The sequence below is a fragment of the Thamnophis elegans genome, chromosome 13, assembly GCF_009769535.1.
Source record: "Thamnophis elegans isolate rThaEle1 chromosome 13, rThaEle1.pri, whole genome shotgun sequence".
Lineage (NCBI taxonomy): Eukaryota > Metazoa > Chordata > Lepidosauria > Squamata > Colubridae > Thamnophis > Thamnophis elegans.
Genome location: NC_045553.1, coordinates 14,270,950 through 14,289,359, shown reverse-complemented (window position 1 = coordinate 14,289,359; position 18,410 = coordinate 14,270,950). Strand labels below are relative to the sequence as shown.

Here is an 18,410-nt window from a genome sequence, read left to right as displayed (position 1 = left end):
TTGGTTGTTTTCTTGCAGACATTTTACGACCCAACTAGATAACATCATCAGTTTTAAAAGGGAGTGCGGTGTGTGGAATAGAAGAGAAGGAAAACAGGAAGAGGATCCTTGGTGCTCTGTGTCAACTCATAAAGTTGCCATGGTGAGAGAAGGGGGGAGGAGCGCATTCCACCCATACCTTCGGCTAGAGTCAGATCTCAGATTACTACAGCAGGCTTGGAGGGGTGCACCACATTGGGGAATGTGATTTATGACACAGACTGAGAGGAGGGAAGGAACAGGGGTAAAGTTCAGCTGTAATACAAATGAGGCTTCGATCTGACTGCAATACGGTATTACCAAAATGGTGCTCCTAATAAATGACTGGTTTTCTTTTGAAACTTGGCTGGAGGCTAATTAGGGCATCCTTCGGAAACCTGACTCTCTGAGCTTGCTGGTTTGCTTGCAGACATTTCATAGCCCAACTAGGTAACATCATCAGTGTTAGCAGGGTGCAAATCCTACTTCTTTCTAGCACTGGTGGTGTCACCTAGTTGGGTAATGAAACGTCTGCAAGAAAATAACTAAGCTTGGAGAGCACCAAGAATCCCAGAGTTGTCCTCCTCTTTGCAATCCCTACTTCTTTCTAGCACTGATGATGCTACCCAGTTGGGTAATGAAACGTCTGCAAGAAAATAACCAAGCATCAAGGTTGGAACTTCACTGCTTCATTGTCAGGGAATTACGTGCTGCTAAAACTTGAATGCTTTGCAAAGACAACATTTTCTTGCCTAGGTATCTCTTTAGGCAACTGTTGTTGGTTTTTTTAATCAGCCCCCTGACCTGGAGGAAGCATTCGGTGAATTTTGCAGACTTTCCGGAAACATTCCCCGCTGTAATCTTCCAATGGGGTCCTTTTGTTGAAATGAACAGTGACTGGAAACTGCCTTGCATCCACCTGACAGAGAAAAAAGACCACAGGTAAAACAACAACAACAATGTGCTAAATTGCAAGAAGACACTGAAACAATGGTCTGAAGCGCAATTAAATTACTGTATTTTTCAGAGTATAGGATGCTCTGGAATATAAGACACACCTTAGTTTTGGGGAGGAAAATAATAATAAGAAAAATTCTGCTTCTGCCTACCACTGTGATGGCGAACCTATGACACGGGTGCCACAGGTGGCACGCGGAACCATTTGTTAAGGCACGCGAGGTGTTGCCCTGTCAGCTCCAATGCACATGATGGCCAGCAGACTTCGGTCTTCATAGCCTCTGGAGAATGAAAAACGGCCCAATGTGCAAACCAGAAGTTCAGGAACAGACTTCCAGGTTGCCTGAAGGGCCATTTTTCGCCCTCCGGAGGCTTCAAGGAACCCTCCTGAAGCCTCTGGGGGGCGGGGAGGTAGTTTTTGCCCTCCCCAGGCTACTAGAAAGCCTCTGGAGCCCAGAGAGGGTGCAAAACGGGTCGATCATGCGCAAAAAGTGGGGGAGGGCAGAGGTCGCACGTGCATGCATGGGAGGGGGGTTGCACATAGAATTATGAGCCCCTGCATGACCCCCTGCACTCCTCCCGCTTTTGGCATTCGCTGGCAAATAGGTTAGCCATCCAGCATCCATGGTATTCAGCTGATACATGGGAACAAGGTCAGCCAATGAGGGCTATTTGGACGCTGAAATATGAGCAACAAGGAGCTTGGCTTAGCCGAGAACTGAAAGTGAAACTGCTTGTGTTATGCTTGCATTTACCGCTACCTTGGAAAACCTGCTTTTGGTAATGTATTGTATATTATTATGATTTTGAATCCTGCTCAATCAGTTACTGTGCTTTCTGTATGTGATTGCTGCTGCAAACTCTGACCAGCCAGGTCAGCTTCAGCACTTATTGCAGCCTGATTCAGCAAAGCTGAGTCAGAACTGGAGAGGCCCGCTAGTAGCCAGCAGAGCTGGCAGCAGACTCGGGCAGTGAAGAGGTTGGGGAGGAACCTGGGCCAGTCCTGGAGTCTGGGGAAGACTTGGATGAGGGCTCTGTGTTGGAGGCAGAGAGGGGGCCAGAGCCGTATGCCAATTATCAGCTGCCTTCAGAGTCAGACATAAGTGAGGCAGAAGAACAGCTGGAGCCTGTTCCCAGTGTGCGCATGCGCAGAGTTGCCAGACAAAGGGAACAACTAAAGAACTTGGGAGTAAGGCCACAGGTGGACAATGAATGGTCCCTCCCAGAGGAAATAAAAGAGGAGCAAAAGGGGGGTGGAATTTGCAGGAGACAATTAGTTCGCTTCATTGGTTCGTCACCCTCCGAGACTCCTAGACAAGTTCTGCAGATATCGGCCTGGCAGCTCTCCAAGCCAGATAAGGTCTGTAACTGTAAATCCTCCCTTGAAAGAGTTTGCTGGATGTGAATGAGCAGAATTCACAGTAAATTAATAAAAGGGGTTTTTGCCGGGACAAGGAATTTGCTTCCTGCTCTTGGAAAGCCTCGGTCAGAACACTTTGGAACGAGATTGGTAAAGTGGGTTGTATTGAAGTAAAGAAAGCCTGTGAAAAATGTTCTAAAATCGCATTTTTCCTAACCCCCATCCCCCACTCCTTTTTCACCTGGATAACTGGAGGAGTAACAGGAAACAGTTTCTGGTTAGCGGTGAAATCCTCAACTCGTAGCGTTGCAGACATGATGATCAGTTTCAGCGGCTGCCCTTTCTGACAACGAAAGAGAAACGAAACGTTCAAAGGTTGGGTTTTCATGGCAGAATTAAAGATTAGAAAGATTTTTTTTGGGGGGGGGACAAGAGGAGGAAGGCGAGGTATCCGTATAGGCTTTCCCTTAAATCTAGCAAACGGTTTTAGCTGGCTTTTAGCTTGCTTGAAGACAAATGAAAGGGACCTTGTAGGTCATCTAGTCCAACCTCCCCCTCGCCCAAGCAGGAGACCCTACACCATTTCTTTTTTTTTAATAACATTTTTATTTTCAGACAAACACAAACACACAACACATATAACATAAAAGCCTCTTCAATTACACACAGTGTGTCGATTGGTTACAAAATCTTTCTGTGTCCTGTCTGTGGTCCTCAAATTTCATCAAAATTTACTTATTGACAGTCAAGATATCTTTGTATACTGTACATTGTTATTATGCTTCATCCTATTCTAAGTCATTCAATCATTTTAGCATTGATAACATTCTCTAATAGTTTCCAATTCCATGTTTTTCCCCATTGTTAGTATCATCAATCTAATATACATGTATACAAATTGTTATACTTATTAAACATCCATTAAGCCCAGCTATTATTACATCCTTTCAACATAAGGCATATTAATTTTAACGTATTTATATTATGACATTTTATCACATCACCCGAGATCATCCATTAAGATAGAATATAAATATTTAGAATATAAAGATATTGCATCTTTATATTCTATTCTATATAAAATTGTTTAACTTTTATAAAAAGGCTTTTCAACATCATCTCCATAATCCTCACTCAGTTTGTATAAGATTTCATATTATCAATGTAGTATATATAAATACTTTGTTATCATTATTAATCATTTGACTATAGCCAGTATTACGTTGTACATAGCACTCAAAATTTAACTACATTTAACTAAAAGTTATTGTGACATTTCATTTCATCATCCTGTATCCTTCCAGAGATAGTGTAGTCCAATATCTCTTGCCATTTGTGAAGTCTGTATTCTAAATGTTTTCTTGATAAGTCTTATGTAGACTTCTCTTAAGAACCTGTTGTTCATTATAAGAATTCGAAACCCGTTATCTATTCTGTTTATCAGCTACATTCGAAATGAAGATCCGGTTCATCAATTTCTCCTTTCCGTATTTCACACCTGTCATTTCCTTCCACTCTCAGTTTGCTATCAGTGTCAACAATTTTCTTATCACTTTCATATGTCTCTGTTATTTTTTTCAGCTCTGTCCTCAAACTTCATCACTGTCCCTGTACTTTCTGTATTTTGATCTATAATTTCAAATCTCTTTTCAATTCTCTCTGTAATTATTACAATTTTTTGAATTTCTAAGAACATTCTTTGCATAGTGCCTTTTCTTCTTCACGTTGTGCCATTTTCCAGGTTATAAACATTGCCAAAATATCTGAGACTTTTTAGGTCAAACAAATTCAGTGGAGTTTATCAAATCCAAGTTTTCTCTTTCCTTCAAAGGAACATCTGTATCAACAAAACATTTCCCACTGAGCCTTTCAGTAAACAAAGCTTATAGCTTTGCAATATCAGATATTGCCAAGCCTCTAGCCATTAGATGGCAGTGTTACCTCTTTTCCATCTGTTTCTGCCTCTCTGTCCGAGAGAAAAAAAACCTGTAAAAATTACACTGCGTCCCAGCCTTACTTACAAGAGAAGAAGCTTTTAAACCACGAATACCAAAAATGGAAAAAGTATAGAGGAAGAAGGAAGAAAAAGAGACCACTCCAGTTTAAAAGCAAGAGGCATTTGTAAAGAGTCCATCCACAGAAAACAAATAAAGTTAAGGTAGAGAAGATAACACGCTAGTCTTAAACCAGAGTTGATTCGCCGCTTGTTTTCTTCTATCTTCAATTATATTTTAAATTCCAATTCTTTTGGGTTTTCCCTTCTCTAATAATAAAAAATTTTCTCACCAATTCGACACACACTCCTGCACAGCTTCTGTTTCAGAGACTTGTCCCAACCTTCTGCAGCCATTTTGGTTGCTTCTCTTGTAGCTGGCAAAAAGAGCTTTCTCCTGGCTCAATCAGGGGCTTTGCGATGCCCCTGAGATCAGCAGGACATGCTCTTCTCTATCACTGTTCCTTCAGAACAGTTTAGGTCCAAAAGGACCATCCAGAAACAGAGATATCAACAGCAATCCTGGAGACCTAAGATTGCAAGTTGTGTCATTGCAATGTCTAGCCCTGCCCATCTCAGACAAATAACCAATCAGAGGTGAGCCCTCACCAACCTGAACCAATCGGAAGCCAGCTCGGCTAAAGAGCAACCAGAAGTCCTGAAGACAGGATCCCAGTCAGTTGCCTGTAGATGACTGAAGAGCTCATCCAAAGTTACTGGTGAAACATCAGATAATTTTCTCTGCTGGACCACAATCATCAAATGCTTCCAGAAAAATCCTACAAATTCCCCAACCAAACCAAAGATTTTTCATCGACTTTCCAGGTCTATATTTCTGCTGTCTTGCCCAGTGTTTTTCCTTCTTAAAGAGTTTGCCCAATCTTGGGACCTCCCTTCCCTGCTTGGGAGAGAAGAGTTTCTGGTTGAACAAATTTTAACAGATTAACAGAGTTGGAAGAGACCTTGTAGGTCATCTAGTCCAACCCCACACCCAAGCAGGAGACCCTACACCATTTCTGACAGATGGCAGTCCAATCTCTTCTTGAAAACCTCCAGTGATGAAGCTCCCACAACTTCTGAAGGCAACTTCTGTTCCACTGATTGATTGGTCTCACTGTCAGAAAATGTCTCCTTATTTCTAGGTTGAATCTCTGCTTGTTCAGTTTCCATCCATTCTTCCTTGTCTGGCCTTTGGGTGCTTTGGAAAATAGCCTGATCCCCTCCTCTCTATGGCAGCCCCTCAAATACTGGAAGACTGCTATCCTGTCTCCCCCGCTCCTTCTCTTCACTAGACTAGCCATGCCCAGTTCCTGCAACCGTTCATCGTATGTTTTAATCTCCAGTCCCCTCATCATCTTTGTTGCTCTTCTCTGCACTCTTTCTAGAGTCTCAACATCTTTTTTATAGTGTTGTTACCAAAACTGATGAAGTATTTATCACCAAGTAAGACACCTTTTGATTAAACTGAGCTCAGTGTGGAAATACTGCCTACATTGAATGAATTCCTTCTTTCTGCTTTACCTTGGCTCGAAGAGGCACGATGCGAGATAAAAGACCAATTAAGATGTCGGTATAGACGCTCCTCTCGTGGGCTTCGTCCAGAATTATGACGTGGTATTTGGATAACAAAAAATCCTGAAAAAAAAATTAAGAGGTGGGAGAATTAGGCCAGAAAAACCCAAACCAACAGAACATATACAGACTCGTATGGTTATTAAGTGAATCCAGGTTCTGTTAAGCAAATTGTACAGTCATTAAGTGAATCCATTGAGTTTGTTTGTCGGAAACTGGCAGGGAAGGTCACAAATGGAGATCACGTGAGCCTGGGACACTGCAGCCGTCGTTAAGTGTGAACCAGTTGCCAAATGCCCAAATTTTGATCAGGTCACCATGGAGACAGTGCAACCATTGTAAGTGTGAATACCAGTTATAAGGGTGAGTACCAGCTGTAAGTCACTTTCTTTGCAGGTGATAGTAAGCTGGCAGAAATATCCAACACTCTAGAACAATGATGGCTAACCTTTTCTAAAGATGTGTCAAAACTGTGTGCGTGAGTGCCATCGCGCACGCCCACCCATCTGCGCAGGCGCGAGTGACCCCCGCAGGGGCAAGGGGAATTTTCACCTTCCCCAGGTTTTGGAGGCTTCCCTGAAGCCTGTGGAGGGCGAAAATAGTCTCATCCAGAAGACCGAAAATCAGTTGGCCAATGTGTGCCGAAGCTGGCAAATATGACTTTGTGTGCCACCTGTGACATAGGTTCACCATCACGGCCCTAGAAGATAAACTCAAGATCCAGATGGATCTTGACAGATTTGAACACTGGGCCCGATCTAACAAAATGAAATTCAATGTAGAGAAAAGTAAAGTCCTACACTTAGGTAAGAAAAGTCAAAAGTACATAATTAGACTGGATGAAACCAGGCTTCATAGCAGTGACTGTGAGAGGGATCTTGGAGTCTTAGTGGACAACCAGCTAAAAATGAGCCAGCAGTGTACGGCGGCAGCCAAAAAAGCCAATGCAATCCTAAATTGCATTAACAGAGGGATACAATCAAGATCAATGGAAGTACTAACACCACTCCATAAAGCCCTAGTAAGACCACACCTAGAGTACTTCATCCAGTTTTGTCACACTATTAAAAAGATGTTGAGACAAGCAAAATCAATGTGCGAAACTGGATTCACTTAATGGCCGTGTCATTCAGTTAACAACTGCAGTCATGTTTAACAATCATACTAAAAAGAAAAAAAAAGGATGCAAAATTGGACGTGACTCATTTTACAACCCCCTGGCTTAGCAATAGAAATTCTGACCCCAATTGTGGCCGTTAAGTTGAGGACTACTTGCAATACTATTGGGAATTTCAAGGCCTTTTAAGAAGGAACAGAAAGAAAGAAATCTCCTTCACTCTTTTGTTTCCTTACTGGGGAAGAAGCAGGAAGAAGAGATTATCTGACTCCCAAAAATCTCTTCTCGGACCAGCTAAAACAGAGATCTCCAGCCATTAAGATGCATGGACTTCAACTTTCAGAAATCCTGGCTGAGGAATTCTGAGAGTTGAAGGCCACAAGTCTTAAACTGGCTGAGGAATTCTGAGAGTTGAAGGCCACAAATCTTAAACTGGCTGAGGAATTCTGGGAGTTGAAGGCCACAAGTCTTAAGCTAGCTGAGGAATTCTGGGAGTTGAAGTCTACAAGTCTTAAACTGGCTGAGGAATTCTGGGAGTTGAAGGCCACAAGTCTTAAGCTGTCTGAGGAATTCTGGGAGTTGAAGGCCACAAGTCTTAAAACATGCCGAGGTTAGAGAGCCCTGTGCTAAAGTGAGAAAATGTTCTGCATGTATGCGCATTCTCCTAAAAATCAATTTCCACCCCACATTTCAAAAGAGGAAAATGTAAAAAATCTTCACCTTCTGGATTTCTTTCAACAGCACACCATCCGTCATGAACTTCATTTTCGTCTCCTTCGTCACATTCCCCTCATAACGGATTTGGTAGGAAATCACACTGGTACAGAGAATGTGGAAACCAGGTTGAGGTTGTCAGATTTCCCTCACAACACACAAAACTGAGATGATGCCATTTAAACCTATCTCGCTGGAAGTATTTAGGGCAAATGTAAATGGCAAATAAATGCTTAAAGAAGATTAGGTTCCTTATCTTGAAATACTTTCCGGTTTTATTTTGCTTACAGTCATTTCAAAACCTCAGAGAATGTGTTTGATTTGGGAGGAGGAGGGGGGAGGAGGAGGAGGAGGAGAAAGAAGAAGAAGAAGAAGAAGAAGAAGAAGAAGAAGAAGAAGAAACAACAACAACCAAACTAGGGAACAAGTTGAAACTCTGGCTCATAACTCTATGGAAATTGTTCTCAAAAGAACAGAGTAATAAACATTCAAAGCACAAGGTCCATCACATCACTTCCCAGCTATTTAAATTCCCTGAAAAATCTATCTCATATGGATAATTAAATCCTCAAATTGTTTCTAAAACTTAAGACAGGTGCAATATCCCTTAAACTTATATACCACTTCACAGTGGTATATAAGCTCTGTGTAAGCGGTTTAGAGTCAGCCTCTTGCCCCCAACAATCTGGCTCCTCATTTTACCCACCTCGGAATGATGGAAGGCTCAGTCAACCTTGAGCCAGTCAAGATCGAACTCTTGGGAGTGGGCAGAGTTATGGAAGGAAGGAAGGCAATAGCAATAGCCCTTACACTTATATGCCACTACCAGCCCTCTCTAAGCAGTTTACAGAGTCAGCCTCTTGCCCCCAACAATCTGGGTCCTCATTTTGCCCACCTCGGAAGGACAGAAGGCTGAGTCAACCTTGAGCTGGTCAATTGAACTGATGGCAACTCGCAGTAACAGAAGTAGCCTGCAGTACTGCATTCTAAATACCAGAACATGCTATGTTTCTATTTCAACAAAATTTCCGCCCTAATAATATCTGAAACTAGTATTGGAAAGAGGCCATTCTTACTGTTGAGATAAATTCATTTCTGCTGCAACTCGCTGAGACATAGATATCGCCGCTACACGCCGAGGTTCGGTAATCCCAATGATGCTATCGGTACTACAAACAGAATTGAGGTGAGATTTTAATAAATTCGTTAAGAGCAGTTTCTTGATCGTGGCAACTTTACAATGTGTGGACTTCAACTCCCAGAATTCCCTAGCCGGACGAGTGGACTTCTTTGCAAGATTCCATAGGTAGCATGGATGGACCAACTCCCAAGATTCTGACTGAGGAATTCTGGAAGCTGAAATCCGTGCTGTCAGGCCTGCAGTTATATTCCTTTTTAGGATCTTTGGCCTGCCACACTCTCTATTATTTCATTATACTGTTTCATTAGTGTAGTAATTGGGAGGGAGAATGGAAAGGAGTACAATTGTGGAGTGTGTTGTCATTCTTTTCTAGAAGCCCAAGGTCATCTTTTGTCTACCCACCTCTGCACCTGACCGGAACCAGCTGGGTGGAGATGCCAGCATGGCTGAAGAAGATTGGACCACGTGTTGGATTTATGGGTGTGGGGATAAGATCATGAACTTTCAACTGGGTGGAATCCCAGGAAGCTTTTAGATTTGGGATTCCACAGATGTGCCAACATGTCTGTCTTATTAAATTGGAACTTTAAGGATAGCTCTGCCTTGGACTCTGATTTAATTCTGCATGATATTTGGAATGCTGACACGTGCATTGTAAAGTTGGCAAGCTTGAAAAAGAAACTGGTTTAAATTTATTATTTGTACCAGATAATAAAACCTTTGAAAACAAAGGTTTGAAGCCAAAATATGTGTGAGCTATTGTTAATTGATAGGTGGAAACTAATCAAGGAGAAAACCAACCTGGAATTAAGGAGAAACTTCCTAACAGGGAGGAATATTAATCAGTGGAACAGAAGTTGCCGTCAGAAATTGTGGGTGTTCTGTCACTGGAGGTTTTTAAGAAGAGACTAGACAGCCACGTATCTGAAATGGTATAGGTTCTCCTGCTTCAGCAGGGGGCTGGATTAGAAGACCTTCAAGGTCCCTTCAAACTCTATCCTGATTCTGATTTTATTTCACTCTAGCAAGCAGAGAGAGGTATTTCTTGATTGACGACAACTGAGCCCAAAAGTTCGGCTGCTAAGCGAGACATTTGTTAAGTGAGTTTGCCTCCATTTTGCCACCTTTCTTGCCCCCATTATTAAGTGGAGCACTGCAGTTGTGAAATTAGCAAAACGGTTGTTGAATGAATGTGGATTCCCCAATAGTTTTGCTTGTCAGAAGGTCGCAAAGGGGAACCACATGATCCCGGGACGGTCATAAATGAGTCAGTTGCCAAGCGTCCAAATTTTGATCCTATGGCCATAGGGAATGCTGCAAAGGTTATAAGTGAGGAAAAAAAGTGCTGTTGTAACTTTGTATGGTCACTAAATGGGCTGCTTTAAGTCGAGGACTACCTGTCCAAGGGGCTGCCTTAGAAGCCCCCAAATTCATACCTTGCGTAGCCTGCTTCGTAGAGGAATTGAGGCACTTGTGTGGTTTTCCCACAACCTGTTTCCCCACATAGGATGACGATAGGATTCTCCCGCACGGCTTCCATTACCACCTGCTCTTCTCCCAGTATTGGAAGCTTCAACCTGGCTTCCTTTCACAACCAAGAGAAAGAGAGAATATTTATAAACAGAGTGGTAAGCCAAACTGTTAATTAAATTTCCACACACATCATTCTGGAGGTTTAATTACATTTCCACAGACATCCTGGAGTTTTAAAATTGCTCGTGGTTAATATTTCCACTCTTAAGAACTTCTTTCGTTGCAAGCTCCATGTCACTTCACATTCTCGGACCAGATGATTTCATTGCTTTTGGTTTAGCACCTGAGATGATTTAGAAATATATATAAACTAGCGCTATAAAGATGAAAATAAAGGTTCCCCTCGTACATGTGTTAGTTGTTCCTGACTCTAGGGGGTTCATCTCTATTTCAAAGCCAAAGAGCCAGCACTGTCTGAAGACGTCTCCATGGTCGTGTGGCCTGCATGACTCAACCCAGAAAGTGCACGGAATGCTGTTTCCTTCCCACCAAAGGTGGTCCCTATTTTTCTACTTGCATTTTTTACGTGCTTTCAGACTGCTAGCTTGGCTGAAGCTGGGACAAGTAACGAGAGCTCACTCTGTTACGTGGCCCTAGGGATTTGAACTGCCAAACATATATATATATGGCAGGGCAGATTTTTTTAGCCAAGACCCTCATCTCCAGAACCAAATACCTAGCCGACAAAGATCACCTGAAAACTGAATTACAGACTCTCACAAACGTATTAATCTCCAACGGATTCCAAAGAAAAACAATTACCAACCTAATCCAAAATGAGACACTCCCCAAGAACAGAGACACAGAACAGGACAATGGCATCGCTCTCCTCCCTTACATCAAAGGCACCACAGATAAAATCGGCAAAATTCTCCACAAGCACAATATCACGACAGCCTTCAGCACTGACCAAAAAATAGCCAACATCTTAAGAAACCCCAAAGACAAGATCCAGCTAGAAAACCAAGGAGTACGAAATACCATGCAAAATCTGCCCTGCAGCATACATAGGACAAACGAACAGGAGAATAAATGCACGCATCGCAGAACACAAGAACACAGTCAGAAAAAAGAAAAAACTTCCTCCCTTTCCCAGCACCTTAAAGCTACAGGACATGAAATTAATTTTGAAGGAAACCAGGTTAATCTCCAAAACTGAACACTTCAACAAGAGAATAATTATGGAAGCTATTGAAATAGAGAAATACCCCCACAACATGAATAAACGTGACGATACCTCCCGCCTACCAGACATCTGGAAACCAGCCCTAGTCAACAAACGGGCCCCACCTACCGCCCAGGCCATTACAACACGAAACAACAATAGACACACAGCCAGCACCAATCATGATACAACCACACAGCCAATCAAGCCACTTACTGAAACAAAGCCAGCACTCCACACACCCCCACCAAGATTTATAGAAAGACGGCAGCTCCGATAACACTTTAAGCCCAAAACCCAGCCTGAAGATGCCTGGGCCCAACGTTTGGGAAGCCAGGCTCTGCCTGTCACAAGCCAGGACAAAGAGTGAGCGATGGAGGAGTAACCTTGGTCCAGCTGGGCCGGCTGGGAGCACGTCGTAAGGGCCCCTTTTCCAGGCTTACAGGAGAAGACAGTCAACGGTTTGGAGGGCTCTACGCCCCAACAGCAGATAAAGTGGCAGAGCCATCTTCTAGGAGAAGGGAAACTCGGATTACAAACCGCCAACACCTTGTGGCTACATCTACTACTGGAAAAGGCTTCAGAAGTCAACCTCGAGGCAAAATCCGGAGCCGGAGTCCCGGAAGCAGTTTGTGACTGTATACAACCATGTTCTGGTAACTCCTGCAACGCAGCTGGAACCAATCGTATCAGCTCTGCTGTTCCATTGGACTATTTCTGCCACGTGGAGAGTGGGGGATCTGCTGCTTGGGTACCATAGTCTTTTGAGAATGATGGATGCCAATGCAAAGTATGTGTGTGTGTATATGTGTGTGTGTGTATATGTGTGCGTGTGTGTGTGTGAGAGAGAGAGATCTGATGATGTATCATATAAGAGCGCAGGTGCTAGCTTTACCGCTATATGTGTGTGTGTATGTATGTATAATGTGTGTGTATATATATAATATGCATGTATGTGTGGTGTGTGTGTATAAATGTATGTATACATACATACATATACATTTATACACACATACACACACACACACACAAATCAGCTCAAATTTGCTTCATTAGCTAACTTGAATGAGGCATGAGAACATTCTCTAGGGACTGGATTCAAAACTGACCTGGATCTCAGGGGGTCGATCCACTGGAACAAACACTGCAGGTTCAGATGTGGGTTTAGAAGTTGTGTTTCTTTGCTCAGGAGGTTTATCAAGTCCTTTGGCTAAAAGGAGTGGAGATTTGGGGGTCTTTCCAGATTCTGTCTTGGTGGTGGTGGTAGAGGCAGCTTCTGGGAGTGCCTTGTCAACCTGTTCTTCCTTCTCAGACTCCTCCTCCTCCTCTTCTTCTACCTCTTCCTCCTCCAACTCAAGTCTGCCTCTTTTCCTATTGGCACCTCCAATGCTTTTGATTTTCTTCGACCAGCCGACACTTGCTTCCTGGACTGACCTGAAACACCAAGGAACACGAGATGCTCTTTGCCCAAAACATTTGAAAAGAAGTTCAGGTGTTTTGACCGAGGCTTCCCCAGCAGCACAAAGCCAAGTCCTCGTTCTGATAAACCCCTTTTATTTAATTGACAGTGAATTCCTCTCCAGCAAAGGCTTTCTTCTCCCACAGTCTTTCAAGAGAGTTCCCAATTACCGACCTTTATCAGGCTTGGAGAGTGGCCAGGCCGGTATCTTTCAGACACCGCAAAACTTGGCAAGAATGCAGGAATGAACTAATTGTCTCCTGCAAACTCCACTCCCCTTTCGCTCCTCTTTTATTTCCCATGGGAGGGGCTATTCATCCTCCACCTGTGGCCTTACTCCCAAGTCGACCCCTGTTCTTTAGCTGTTCCTTTCGTCTGGCAAATCTGCGCATGCGCACACTGGGAACAGGCTCCAGCTGTTCTTCTGCTTCACTGAAGTCTGACTCCAAAGGCAGCTGATAACTGTCAGAAGGGCCTGGCCTCCTCTCTGCCTACGACACAGAGCCATCAGAGCCTTCCCCAGACTCCAGGACTGCCCCATGTTCCTCCCTAACCTCCTCACTGTCCAAATCTGGGCCACAACACCTTCTAGCACTGGGTCATGAAACGTCTGCAAGAAACCCACCAAGTTCAGAAAGCGCCAGGGACCCCCCAATTCCTTATCTTACCTTTTCGCCTGGAACATCCGTTTTCCTGTTCCAAGCTTGGACGTGGTATAGAGAAGCTTCATTTCGGCTTCAGGCACCTGGACTTCGCTCAGCTTTTTCAGCAATTCCGCTCGCTAGAAATTCAAACCCAACCCAACAGAACAAAACCATGTGAGAATGAGGGTGACGTCTCCTGCCTCCCTGTGTCACCCTATTCAATCAAGCGTGGGGTATTCCTAAAATCAAACCACCCACCTTTTCCTTCTTGGCTTTTTGTTCCAAAACCTTTTGCAAATTCTTCTTCTGCTTCTTTGTCAGGGGTTTCTTTCCTGGACTTTTAAGGCAGGTTGCTGGTTTTTCCTGGGTTTTTCGAGACGGAAGGACAAGGGCGTTGCTCCCATCCACTCCTTTCAAGATGGTTTCATCTAGTCAGGGTGGGAGAAAGACAAAGATGAGCTCACCAGGTCAAATTGCAACCCTTTGGCTACTCCACCTCCATGCGCGTTCACGCTGAAATAAGTCCCATGAACTCAAAGGCAAAAATAGCAACAATAGTTAACAGGTGTCTTGGGTGCAATCCCAAAATAGTTAGGAACATCCCTTGACAATCATTCAGCATTGACAAAATCCCCATTAGTCGAATAGAATAGAAGAACAGAGTTGGAAGGTACCTTGAAGGTCTTCTAGTCCAACCCACTGCTCAAACAGGAAACCCTATGCCATTTCAGACAAATGGTTGTCAAATCTCTTTAAAATTTCCAGTGTTGGAGAAATTACAACTTCTGGAGGCAAATTGTTCCACTGATTAATTGTTCTAACTGTCAGTAAATGTATCCTTAGTTCTAAGTTACTTCTCTCCTTGATTAGTTGCCACACATTGCTTCTTGTCCTGCCCTCAAGGAGCTTTGGAGAATAGCTTGACTCCCTCTTCTTTCTGGCAACCCCTGAGATATCGGAACACTGCTATCATGTCTCCCCTAGTCCTTCTTTTCATAAGACTAGACATACCCAGAAACCTTTCTTTATATGTTTTAACCCCCAGTCCCCTCATCATCCTGGTTGCTCTTCTCTGCCCTTTTTCTAGAATCTCAATATCATTTTTATAGCGTGGTGAGCAAAACTGGATGCAATATTTTGGGTGTGGTCTTACTAAGGCTTTATAGAGTGGTATTAGTATCTCTCTTGATCTTGATTGTAGACCCCTGTTAATGCAATTTAGGATTGCATTGGCTTTATTGGGTGCTGCTGCTGCACACTTCTGGCTCATGTTTAGCTGGTTGTCCACTAAGACTCCAAGATCCCTCTCACAGTCATTGCTTTAAGCCTGGCTTCACCCAGTCTATATATGTTCTTTTGGTTTTTCTTGCCTGAGTGTAGGACTTTACTTTTCTCTACATTGAATTTTTACATTGATCTTTGGGGCCTGCCCTTTCCCCCTCCTTCCCTCTCCCAGTTTAGCCTACCTCGCAAGGCTGTTGTTACAAGGCAAAAAGGAGGCGGGAATCCCAGGTGGGCATTGAGTTCTGTATCAAAAAGGTGAGTTTAAAAATATAAAAATAGTATTCACCTCCCAGTTCCAGCTGCACAGGCTCCTGGGGAGCGGCAGCCCCTCTCCTGGGCGATCCTGGCAGCCGCGCCCGCCAATTGCGCTTCTTTTGCGCCTTCCCCATAGAGGCGCGCATCAACACAACCTCTCCAGCCCACGTGGATCCCCGGGAAGCAAACACTTCCGCCTTCTGACGTCTCGTCTCGCGAAAACTCGCTCGCCCCCAACCCAGGGCTCCGACTCTATGGTACTTTTAAAAGAAGTCCGTTCGAAGGAAGAGGAGGGGCTTGCGGGGCTCCCGCGAGCGAGTGGGAGGCAAAACGCGGCGGGGAATCCAGTCATAGCGGAACGGGACGAGCAGGGCGATGCTGCTAACCCATGAGGCTGAAACTGGCTTATTTTAGTTAAGATTAACTGGTGGTTTGTTTTAATTAAGGTTATTAATTAATAAAAGCAAAGCACCTTGTTTGCAACAAAATCAGGATTCTGCATTCAGGGTTCAGTAAAAAAAAAACATTTTCCCATCAGCCCCAGATGATAAATCAGTAAAAAGTTTATTGGGGATTTTTATTTTTTTTTGCATGGAAGAGTGAATGAAATCTGCACCCCACAAACTCAGGATGCCATTTCCTTGTGTAAATTGATCGTGTGTTGTGTCTGTGTAGAGCAGGGGTGTTCAAACTTGGGAACTTTTAAGACTTGTAGACTTAAACTCCCAGAATTCCCCAGCCAGGCTGGCTGGGGAATTCTGAAGTTTAAGTCCATAAGTCTTAACGTTCCCAAGTTTGGACACCCCTGGTGTAGAGGGAGAAAGGGAGGGAGAGAGAAAGGGAGAGGAGAGGAAAAAGAAATAGAAAGAGAGGGAGAGAAAAAGAAAGGGAGAGAAAGAAGGAGGGAGAGAGAAAAAGTAAGAGGAGAGAGGGGGAAAGAGGAAAAGAAAGACAGAAAGGGCGGGGGAGAGATGTGACTAGTCGTAGATCCAGCAATTATGAAGATTCGTATGGAGGACATATGGCTATGAGTTCAATCCTAGGTAGAGGCAGATATTTCTCTCACTGGGCACAATGAGAATATATCTGCTGAACAAAACTCCACATTGGCGACAGGAAGGGCATCCGGCCATTAAAACACTCTGCTAGCTGTATTCAGTTGCCCAGACTGCAGCCCACAAGGGATTATGGGGTCGGATAGATAGATGATAGATAGATGGATGAGAGAGGGAGAGAGCACACAATAAAGATACCACTGCAAAAGTTACAGTAAACATTTAAGATTTATTTGGTCACCACACCCTAATTCAGTTGTGACATCAGTCTACAAATGATTCACTATGTAGAAGTACATAGGTCTTGGTGGTCAAATAATAAATAAAGGTGTGGACGAATGTTTCCTCCAAATCTTCACAGTTATTCAACAGCAACTAAGGTTTTATTAAGGTCATTGATTAAAAGGAGGCCCATGACATTTCCTTCTCACCAAAATCATCTCTTTTTCCTTAAACAAAACACATAATTTTGCCATACAGACTTTTTTTAAAAACAACAACTTAATACTTAGGAGATCAAATGTCCAGGTAGGATAATCAATCACTATACTCAGTGCAGATAAACAGTTAGGATCCAGGGATATATATCTATATCTAGATATCTAGATACTATATATTTCTGCTTTTACAACAGGACATTTTTAAACATGGCACTTGGCAACAAGGATCCCGGGAATCAAGGAAGCAGTTTTAAGTTTCATGCAAAATGTAAGAAAGATTAAAGATCTTTAAAATAAGTAGAAGATAAGAGAAGCCAGTTAAGATAGAATCTTAGCTGCAAAATACAAATTAACAGGCAAGAAAACACATTTCACCTTCATCAACAGAAAAAATATATATAACCTACAGCCAACAAATAAAGATAGCCCACAAAAAAAAATATCCAACCCAATTATATCCCAAAAGGCAAAAGTATGACATTATCTTAGCACACATTTGCACACAATATTCCAAAACCTAAGACAACTTTAAAAAAAAACATTAAATTCAGTAGTTCTGCTCTATTTCTTGTTCAGGCTGACGTGCCTCAATTGATCACAATAATTGCACAGATGATTCACCACAAATGTCTCACACGACACTCTGATTTTAACACAAGACTGGAATTTTCGGTTGGGGGAAAAAAATTCCCTTGAGCTGCCATCATTGTAATATCCCCGTAAGATTGGGGTTTATTAAGTTGTTTTGAATGATTAGAAAAATTAAAGTCGGTCTATTTATTGAACCAAAACCATCCTAGGAACGTAAAAATCTTGGCAAAGTAAAAATTTTAGCACGCCTAATATAGAGGATTAGCTTTGTATATTCTTGCATTATTTAAGGAATGCAAAGCCTGCTTGCTTTCTCAAGCCTGCTTTGGCATCTAAGTATTTTGCTTCCAATAGTATCCTCATGGGTAGTTCTAACCAGAATTATACCGAGGAGGATCTGAATGACAATCCAAGTTAGAATTAACCAAGATCGGCTGACCTTGCAACAAAGGGAAAAAATAATTATTTGCAGAGGTTGTAACAGTAAGCTGGCACGCATTGCAAACCTGTTTTTCCAAACTGTTAGGAATTAACAACAGTAAAAATCCAATCTTAATTCAGGCTGGGGGGAAAAAATCTAGTATCAATTTGAAAATGGATGTAAGGTTTGTAAGAAAGGAATCGCAGCTGGTTAGTTTGAACATTTCACCTCTGCTTTCCTGAATGACAAATCAAATTAAAAACTTTACTATTGCCCTTGGCCAACCACAGCCATCCATAATTAACTGCAATGCTTAATTCTTCTTCCTGAACCTATATATTGAATAAATAGGCTACCAACACCCGTTTTCTATAAAGCAGGGTATTTTCTAGGCCTCTAGATGAGCAAAGGTGAAAAAATACCTTGATGGTACTAGCCACAAGAGAAGTGAACAGTAACAAGAAGAAAAATAAATCAGAAAAAATCCACCCACATTTGTATTTTTAATAGAATAAGGGGGGGGGGGATAACTTAAGGTCATCTTCACTTTCAAAATTCTGCAAGGAAATGACAAGAAGAGTCTATTTCAAGTACAATAATTTGTGCTCCTGTTTATTTTACTTAGCCAAATCTGCACCAAGGCAGCGGGGGCAATATATATTTCTATATCTCTATTCTTTTTTCAACTGTG

At 42.7% G+C, this 18,410-nt stretch overlaps 1 protein-coding gene across 2 annotated transcripts in view; it reads right to left on the bottom strand.

The window, feature by feature from the left end:
• The window catches only part of DHX37 (DEAH-box helicase 37), a 43,466-nt gene extending 28,043 nt beyond the window's left edge, over nt 1-15,423 (bottom strand). For both annotated transcript variants that reach the window (XM_032229126.1, XM_032229127.1), the window contains exons 1-10: nt 15,244-15,423; nt 13,932-14,101; nt 13,698-13,810; nt 12,680-13,004; nt 10,309-10,457; nt 8,808-8,900; nt 7,738-7,834; nt 5,850-5,963; nt 2,577-2,678; nt 823-937 (exon numbers count right to left, since the gene is read on the bottom strand). In XM_032229126.1, the coding sequence (XP_032085017.1) occupies nt 823-937; nt 2,577-2,678; nt 5,850-5,963; nt 7,738-7,834; nt 8,808-8,900; nt 10,309-10,457; nt 12,680-13,004; nt 13,698-13,810; nt 13,932-14,101; nt 15,244-15,358 (1,393 nt within the window). In that variant the 5' untranslated portion in view covers nt 15,359-15,423. The remainder of the gene's footprint in view (nt 1-822; nt 938-2,576; nt 2,679-5,849; nt 5,964-7,737; nt 7,835-8,807; nt 8,901-10,308; nt 10,458-12,679; nt 13,005-13,697; nt 13,811-13,931; nt 14,102-15,243) is intronic.
• Between the last annotated feature and the right edge of the window lie 2,987 nt (nt 15,424-18,410).